The 10,058-nt window shown below is 38.7% G+C and overlaps 1 protein-coding gene across 1 annotated transcript; it reads left to right on the forward strand.

Annotated features, from left to right (window-relative positions):
* The first annotated feature begins 328 nt into the window (after nucleotides 1-328).
* Nucleotides 329-1,852, forward strand: LOC142492374 (uncharacterized). Its single transcript, XM_075595021.1, has 2 exons — nucleotides 329-464; nucleotides 828-1,852. Exons 1-2 carry the CDS (start codon nucleotides 368-370, stop codon nucleotides 1,850-1,852), a joined length of 1,122 nt encoding a protein of 373 aa, XP_075451136.1. The 5' UTR covers nucleotides 329-367.
* The last annotated feature ends 8,206 nt before the right edge of the window (nucleotides 1,853-10,058 follow it).

The raw sequence follows: 10,058 nt of genomic DNA on the forward strand, positions 1-10,058 counted from the left end.
AATGTACCACACATATCCTGTACCAAAAACAAAACTTTTTGCAATATGACCACCTTCATGATAACCATTGTGAATGGTCATCTCATGATAGTTATGTACATTATGATACTGATATCACTACACAACATATGATTTTTATGTACTCATTTAATCTATTTATCCTCACGCATTACTGCAGAAACATAGTATGTTGTATGTTAGGGAACTCAAAAATTCTAAGTACACAGGCATGTACAGTGTTATTACAACTATTTATGTTCACTTTCACACACATTTTCGGTTAAGGAACTGATGTTGTTAGTTAATCATAAATACAGAACATACAATAAGTGTTTGTTCAATATTTACACATGTAAATGTAAAACTTATGTTATTGTTATATATAGTTGCCCCTGGAGGACATGTGTCACCTGAGATGGAACAAGTGTCTTCACCTGGGTCAGCCAGCTCAACACTACTAGAAGGTGAGTGTATCATTTGCTGGCCATATAATATGTGCTCTTCTATATGTTATGTTGTCATGTGCATTATTTGTTTTGCACATCTTCTTTAAATAGGATTACTTAGTGTCAGTGAAAATTAAGTGTAAGGCAACATGTATTGTGTTAGTGATGTTAATTATCATGTAGGACTTCTGAGTTTAGAGCAACTTTTCATTCATTCATATTTCATACTGAGTCCAAACATTATTCGTAAGTCAAGGTAGTTTTTAATGAGGTTATAAAACGTATGCTAACATGTTAGGTGTTACTTAGGACACAGTACAATTACATAGTAACACAGCATACATTAACATGCCATTTAATAATGTGTACATTTCTTTTTAGAACATCATGGTGATGAGGATGATGAGTATGATGAGGATGACGCCACAGAAGAGACTGAAATACAATCATGTGACCATGAAGAGGTGCCAATAGAAACTGTTGTACCGCCAAATCGTCCATCAACTTCCACATACGATGCAATTGTAGCTTCAGAGGGAAAAATAGTGGACGCAGAAAATCGTCGCCATTCAGACATGATGACAGTGCTGGAAAGGATGATTGGACTGCAGGAAGAAACAGTATCACAATTGGCACATCTCCACAGAGTCTTCATTGAAGTGCCTAAACAGTTGCAAAAAATCAACACCTCATTCGAAGCATTAGTTGTTCAGCAAACACAAGCTAATTACTGGAGAATGACTAATGTACCACAATTCAACACCTCCCAGCCAGGATCTGTTCATGCAGGTCAGTTTTCACCACATTCATCTGAGATTCATTCACCAGGCCCAAATGTTACCGGTCAAGTAGCAGACATTGCTGTGCAGGTTCCTGATGACATCCTACCGCTGCCATCTCTACAAATTCAGCAGCAGACACCTACAAAGGAGGCGACAAAAACAAAACAAGACACACATGAAACAGACCAACCATCACTTGTGCAGTGTCTACCAACTTGCTCACATGTGTCACTGGGCACAAGCCCTGTCCGTGAACAGTCACTACCCAAAAGCCCTGTAGGTGAGTCGCTGCCCAAAAGCCCTGTAGGTGAATCACTGCCCACAAGCCCTGTAGGTGAGTCACTGGCCACAAGCCCTGTAGGTGAATCACTGCCCACAAGCCCTGTAGGTGAGTCACTGGCCACAAGCCCTGTAGGTGAGTCACTGGCCACAAGCCCTGTAGGTGAGTCACTGGCCACAAGCCCCGTAGGTGAACTGTCACTGGCCACAAGCCCTGCCCGTGAAGTGCCAGAGGCCACTCAAAGTGGCTCTGTTGTGCCTAAAGTTGGTGGCAAAAGAAAAAGGAAAATTCAAGAGACAACAAGCAGGCCTGTTACTCGCTCGCAAAAGGAACAAAAAAAATAAATGTTATAATTCAGAAAATATGTGTTTGGCCTTGTTTTGTTGACTTCAGATTATCTAATTACTATTGTATGTATGCTGAAGACTGTGTTGTTTCCAAACTTTCAACTATGTTCTTGTACACGTGAAGGTTTGGAAATGTTAACACTCATAATTAATTGTGTTATAAATATTTATGTTGTAATCGTCTGTTCAGTAATGGTCCACCAGGAGCCAGTTGCTAAGTTTAGAGAAGCTGCCATTGACTTTGCAGCAAAACATTGCATTTGGGTGTGTTAATTGATGTAAGAATTGCATATGCATATTAGTCACATGCAATTATTAAAACACCTAAGTAAGTGCAAACATCTTTCTTGTACGTGTACAGCAGGATTATGTGTAAATTATTACTTACCTTTGCCTTGCTTGGCCATTGTAATTTTGTCCTTTAATCAGTTGTGTGTTCGTTTCTATAACATCTCAGAATGTATAATAATATATATACACACACACACACACACACACACACTGAGTGAGTGTGAGTGTGAGTGTGTGTATATATATATATATATGTATATATGTGTATATATATATATGTATATATGTGTATATATATATATGTATATATGTGTATATATATATGTATATATGTGTATATATATATATGTATATATGTGTGTGTATATATATATATATATATATATATATATATATATATATATATATATATATATATAGTACTATATAAACTGGTATACACAAACTAATACACTTCATGCTTCCTTGTGAAAGCACACTATTTTAATAATACAGGCCTAATGTTTGAGAAATATCCTAAGTATGAGACTCTAACAGTATTGTGCTTAAACAAATGTTTATTACTTAATTCAATCATGTTTCTCACCATTTAAATAGGTTTCATACAAGGTATACTTAATGCCATCAATGTTGTGTGTACTCCTGCAATATAAAAAAAAAAAAAATATTATATATAAATATATATATATTTTTATAAGAGATATATTTATATATATATATATATATATATATATATATATATATATATACACACGTATTTAAACTCATGCAGACAGGGAGTTAACCAGACTTTCACATACACACAGAAATGTAAGCGGGGAAAAAACATTTCTTTTTGCAGGTGTGTTTTTACTGATATGCCTGGCTAAGAAATATTTTCACACACTGGCCTTTGTTAGTTTTCAAAAAAACACTATGTGAACGCATTCACAGTCTAGGGATGTTTTTCACAAACGAGATAAAAGAAGGAGAAATGTTTCTCCCACAGTCCCATATCACGAACCACAACTGTTAACCCAATTAGACAACCAAATCCAATTGGCGTTTGAAATAAGGAGTCAAAGTAGTTACTTTTATTGACCTTGACAAGGAAAAACAGGAGTTTGTTAGCCATTCAGCACATTCATTTTGATGAGCAAATAACACAGACCTGCACACAGCTTTTGTGCTACTCAGACATGGCTGATGAATTCGTTAACAATATTAATCCCCTTTTAGGGTATAAGTACATGATCTGTGAAGCCATCTTGAACAGTCGCGGACAGAAAGCAAGCACACGCCAAATCGATGATTTCATTCGAGCAAAATATCCTTATTACCAAGACCGTAAGCATGCACGGAATTTTAATTCCTCAATAAGATTCACTTTATCAAGTAATGACTTTTTTGAACGTGACCAGGATAAGCTACAACACACCTATGGTTTCTGGAAGATTGCCCCGGAAAAACAATTTATCCTGAAAGACGGCACTTATATTGTCGTGAAAGGCATATTTATTCCTAATGGCAATAGCAATGTATCCGCTACTACTGATCCGTTTGAATCGATACGTGCTGCAATATCTGCAGCCTCCATTCCTGAAACCCACATTGTACAAGAACAAAAGTACTATGATTATGTACCAAGCCTTTCAGCTGAAATTGCATTGGAATGGGAACCGGAAGAAATGAACCTACCTCCCGACCAATTATTTGAAGAAAGCAGTGGCGATTCCTATGAGCGCATCCTGGAGGAGATATGTGCCATACTGGATTCAGCGGTTGGGTTAAGCGTGGATGAAAATGGCTTGCATTTCTGGAGCGACCAGTTGCAGCCAGGCGAAGAGTTAATTCTAGAAGAATGGTAAATATAACAATCGTTATGCGTTGACTCTGCGTTTAAATTTTTTTTTTTTTTGTAACCACCATTTTCACTTTCAATGCATGGATACAGCGTAACATTGCAGACTGCATAACATGTAGCGATCACAAACAAATTGTTTCCTAATACAATATAGTAGGACCTGAAAGAGTAGTACACATTGCTGACGGAATAAATATACATACTTTCCTATCCCTTTAAACATATTAGCAACATTTTACCATTACTCTAACACATACCTGTTTTGTTATCATGCAACATCTACAACATTGAAAACCGGGTCCACCACGTATGACGTGGGACCCTTGTCATGGGCCAAGGCGTCCTTAAAAAGGATTAGTGATGTAAGTCCCGCCCCCAAGCGACGTGCGCGCCTCAAAGCCTATTGGCTGTCATGTTTTGTTATAGTAACGGTAACTGCAGTGTGTGATGCGTGCGGCTCAGTGTTTGTAGGCGTACCCTGGGCGTTAGCCGAATGTTAATTGAGTGGGAGGAGTGTTAGCGTGCGTTTCACGCTGGCTTAACATGACGTCACACGTATTGCATTTGCGCATTGTGTTATCGGCCGTGCTTTCTGTTCAAACACGTCTGTTTAAAAAGAATACAGATGTACTCGTTTAGAACGAATGTAGTTTCGTCTTCATTGTATTTGAAATAAAGATGTTATGTTTACTGGTATTTTCAACATGTATTGAACGCACAACGTACGCTTTGTTTTGCGCATGCGCTAACAGTTAGTGGAGCCAAGCGTGAAGTGCGTGCGCACACAAAGATGTGCGCGAACATCTTTCAGTATACAGGCAACGTTCACTTCTTATACATAGTTATGCCTGCTACAAATTTAAAGAAACATTACATACTGATGAACAGTTTTACTTCTAACATATAAGTGAGTGACGTGTGTATCTACACAATCATATAGAGCTGCGTAACGCGTTGTCACGGATGCATATCTAGTAAGGTGCCATCTTTGACCATCATGTGTTTGCTGTATTTCAGAGATGTCGGGGAAGATACAATCGGATCAATGTATGATTTCAGAAGAGTCTACCTTTATATGAGATGATTGTGAGGAGGAGCCACCGACTACTATACTACATATGGAACTAATTTTATATTGCTTGCAGCGCTTATTAACAAACAATTAAAAATGTGATACCCTTATGCCTATATTGCATAAGCACTTAATTAACATAATGATGTTGCAAAAGAGTGCCTCATGAATTTTTATTGAGTGTTCTTTAATGACTACTAACATTTTATGACATGGTGTGTTTTATATATAACAACCATTCCCACTCTGCTAACACATTTGTGTATTCTAATATGTAATGGAACGTATGACTGTCGAAACTATGTAACAATAATAATAATAATATGAGCATGTTCATGTATAGGGCTGCTAGTTGTACGCAGCGATTTACAGACACATGTTTCAGCCTGAGGTCCCTGGCCCGTGGAACGTACAAATGTTTTTTTTCCGCATGAGGCACAGGGAGATAAAGTGACTTGGCCAAGGTCACAAGGAGCCCACACCGGGAATTGAACCAGACTCCCCTGCTTCAAACTATCAGTGCCAGTGTGTGTCTTTACTCAGTGAGCCACTCCTTCTCCCAATGTAAAGGACACTTACAACCAAGTAGCCATTTATTTTTAAAATCTCTTGTTACATGGGTATGTAGATAAAATGGTTTGGGACTGTAGCAAATAATGTTAGTGGCCAGATGTTATGGTCCCCTCCAATGCATGATGTTCTGAATATGACATCACCATCATGTTATGAAGTACGTTTCTGTGTATATTTCATTAACCTAACTAACTATAGTTTACTGTGTTTATTAATCGTTTAGAAATACATAGTATAGTCAATATGATGATATAAGCTACCATAATAAAGCTGGTGTTATCATTTGTCGGTGTTATACATGGATCCTACACCAATTGATAGAGACACAAACAGTTGTCTTAAAAAGTGTGTCTATGCTAGTGATGAATGTGCTCCCGTAAGTAAACAAATAAGTACAGTTATCCCCTTTTCTCCAACCACCTCTATATTACATTAATGGAAATTATAAGGAAACATACATAAAATGTGATGAAATGGGAGTAATCATTTTGTAATACAATGCACATGAAAGCTCAAAAGTAGCTAAATGCATATACATGATACAGAAAGTACATATATGTAACATTTGTGTTTAAACCAATATGTTGGGTTTTTAGTTCCAATAATTATAGGAAGATTGAGGTAGCCACATCTTATGAGAGATGTCAGCAAATATACATACCATGATCAGTCATACTGGAGATATACCTATAATGCAAAGGAACAATATATAAATTGCAAACATTGACATGCCATCTTCAGTACCGTAAACAACACAGCAAAGTGTGTATTTGGTGTTAAATGTACAACACCATGTATATTTAATGACATTCAAAATGTAAATCAGCCTGGTGTACACATCATATGGATGTACATGTTACACTGCACCAATAACATTGTATGTAAGCATACTAGAAGCATGAATGATTATGGGCATAATATGTGTTTTGTCTTAGCATAAGGAATAACACAATGCTAAAATATTATTGCTTTGTTACCCAAGTTGTATTCACATACACACAACTAAAGTACAATTGAAGAGGGATTATATAACCTGTGCAACAATAACATACCGGTGCCACATCCCTTTGTGCACACAGCAGAGAAAAGAAAGGTGTGCAACCCATATTCATCTGTGTCCTAACAGAAGGTTATATAAAGAAACATTATTGTTAATATAACATAATTAAACTATAAAAGTAGTACTAGGAACATATGAGTTTGTACTTACAAGAAAAAAATGAATTGATGAGATTCTGTCGTGTCTGGCCACCACTGGCTGTTTGTTCATTTTCAGCAGCTACATGGGTGGGATGCTCGTCTACCAAAGCCTCAGCTAGGTCTGACTGTACATTGTGCCTGAGTGCAACATTGTGCAAAATGCAACAGGCAAGGATAATATCAGACACTTTTTGAGGCTTGTATAGAAGAGCCCCACCAGTTCTGTCCAGACACCTAAACCTGGTCTTGAGTAGGCCAAATGTCCTCTCTATAACAGATCTTGTAGATATATGGGCTGCATTGTACCTGTCCTCTGCTTCAGTTTGAGGGTTTAGCACCGGAGTCAAGAGCCACGGCCTAATTCCGTATCCTGAGTCACCTATAATGAATGGAGCACACATAAGCTGACATTAGTGATCAAATTGTACAATGCCAACATTCCTAAATCAACATGTGTTTTGTGTTAGAACATGTAAATATGTACTCACCCAGCAGCCAACCAGGTTCAAAATGTCCCTCTTCGAACGCATGGAAGACTGAAGAGTTCCTCAGGATAGAGGAATCGTGACTGGAACCAGGGAACTTGGGTACCACATGCATTATCCTCATCGTGGCATCACATACCACCTGTACATTGAGTGAATGGTAGTGCTTCCGATTGCGGTACACATGCTCACTCTGACTAGGTGCAATCAAAGCAACATGTGTGCAATCGATTGCACCCAGCACACATGGTATCCCTGCTATATTATAAAAGCCAGTCCTGACTTCCAGCCACTCTGTCGCCTCTGTAGGAAAATGAATATAATTCCTAGCGCGTCTATTGAGTGCATAGAGAAACTGGGTCAAGGCCCGCGAGAATGTAGATTGCGAGACCCCGCCCACTATGCCCACAGTTGTCTGGTATGACGCGGAAGCAAGATAATGTAATGAGCACAGCATTTTAACAAGCCCAGGGACTGCACGACCTCTGGCTGTGAAAAAATCTAAATCCCCCCTTATCTCCTCATAAAGAGCTAAGATTGCTGCTGAACTCAAACGATAGCGACTTACAATCTCCTCCTCACTCATCCCATCTAACAGGGTTCTCTCCCTGTACAGACGCGGACGAGGCACAAGTTGTCTCCTCTGTCTTCTCCTCTGATCTCCTGTCCCTCTACCTGTCCCTCGGCCTGTCCCTCTCCCTGTCCCTGTCGTATCCGCGTCACTGTCACTGTCCCTCGGTGTGTCCCTCCCTTGCCCTATATGATTGTCTTCATCATCAAGCATGTCATAGAAAAGAATGTTCCTCCGTCTCCTAAACATTCGCAACATTTTGAAATGAGTAGCTGTGAATGAGCAGGTAATGTGCGTCCTTTAAATAGGTATGTGATGATGTCAGGTGACATAGTAAAATGCAAGGTGTTACATTAACATAATAAAGTACTTCTGTGGCAAGCTGTGTGCACTTGTTGTTCTAAGTATTTGTTGTGTGTATTCTGCAGGGAATGATGATATTTGGCAATGATGTGACGTGAAGCTTTGTACAAAGATTGCTTGCAAATAAATAGTTGCATGTGCAATGCATGTAACACTTGTGAACGCAAGAGTCAGTCATGTAATGAGACAAAAAGGCTGAGATTGACGTGGGAAAAGTTTTGTGTAACATGTGTAATTATCCATGTTATTGTGACATGTTGGCAACAATGAATAGTCGTGTGCATATGCATGCATTTGTGTAAGGAGGATAGTTGGTATAGAATGAGTTTACAAGGTGTCCCAATGCTGAATTACTGTACATGTGTGTATAAGTTAGGTTGAAGTGCTTGTAATGCAACGGTTACAATGTAAACATGCAATGTGATTGAGCGTCCAATAAGTGACGTCATGAAAATAGGGAGGACCCAAAAGTATATGTAAACATGAGAAGACAGATGTACATGAACGTTTAAAGATGCGTGTCACATTACAAGCATTGTGTAATGTAAAGGAAGATGAATATACTGTGTATGAGTGACATGTGTGACATGTGTGACATCATGTAAATAATTGTCGCTGAGTTGAGTAAAATGTGTGATATGATGTGAGGTTCTCCTTTAAGAGTGTAGTATAGTATTTTCCCTTGCCACGTCATCACATGATGAGTAATGTGACCCGCAAATGCTGCAAACATGTAAAAGTCGAATGTTATGCAAATAAGACACATCAGCTGTGACACAATGCAGGGAATGCCCCCACACTGTAATGCAAATCCCCCTTGTATTGTGAGCAATGAAACGTAAACAGTACTATACTGTTATACGTCCCCGCTCCATTGACTTCCATTGATGTACAGAAGATGTTTTTTTTCTAAGTGCCGTTCCGGCAGCCTTAGCGATCGTTCTCCCGTCCAAACTGCCAACTTTAGTTGGCGGGAGAAATCGGCCATAACATCTCAATTTCGTAGTGCCGATCAGCCCCGATAAGCTGTTTTTTTTTGTTGAATCCAGCCGATTTAAAAAAGTGGCGATCAGTGTCGAAAACAGGCTTATCGGCAGGCGACTGGCCATAACCAAATAATCGGCTCCGAAACCTGGCGATATGAAGCACTTATCGGCGCTTACTGAATCTCAAACCCAATTTTGGCTATAACATGGCCATATTTCCCTTATCAACGCTTACTGCATGAGGCCCTATATTCTAATCTCTAGAGACCTGGCAGACAGTATACTTTGTGCAGAGATGGACAATATTACCTGGTCAGACCGTGCCCCAGTTGTGCTAATGCTAAAAGACATAAAACAAGGCTATCATAAGGGAAAATGGAGACTAAACGATCAATTATTGGGCATCCCCGAATCGAGGAAAACTATAGGGGAAGCCCTACGAGACTATTTTTCACAAAATGAAAATGAACAGGTCAATGAATCTATCCTATGGGCAGCCCATAAGGCAACCATGAGGGGTAAAATCATTAGCATAGCATCGAACAGGAAAAAAGAGAAGAACAAGAGATTAGCGAAATTGAATGTAAACCTGACAAAAAATTAAAGGGAGTACCAAAAAGACAAACAAACAACATCAGGGGAAAAACAGACAAAGATAAGAGGGAAATTAAAAATATAATGCTAGAGGACACAGAGAAAGCTATGAGATGGATGAACCAACTCTATTACGAGAAAGAAAATAAAGCTGATAAATACCTAGCAGCAAAATGAAGGAACAAAATTTCAAGTCTCAGACAGAAGCTCTCAGTTTATTTCTCG

This window comes from Ascaphus truei, chromosome 4 (genome assembly GCF_040206685.1).
Source record: "Ascaphus truei isolate aAscTru1 chromosome 4, aAscTru1.hap1, whole genome shotgun sequence".
Lineage (NCBI taxonomy): Eukaryota > Metazoa > Chordata > Amphibia > Anura > Ascaphidae > Ascaphus > Ascaphus truei.

Coding starts and splice junctions, on each gene's coding strand:
- LOC142492374 (XM_075595021.1), top strand. CDS start 368: ATGTTATTGTTATATATAGTTGCCCCTGGAGGACATGTGTCACCTGAG. Junction 465..827: donor CAGCTCAACACTACTAGAAG/GTGAGTGTATCA, acceptor ATTTCTTTTTAG/AACATCATGGTGATGAGGAT.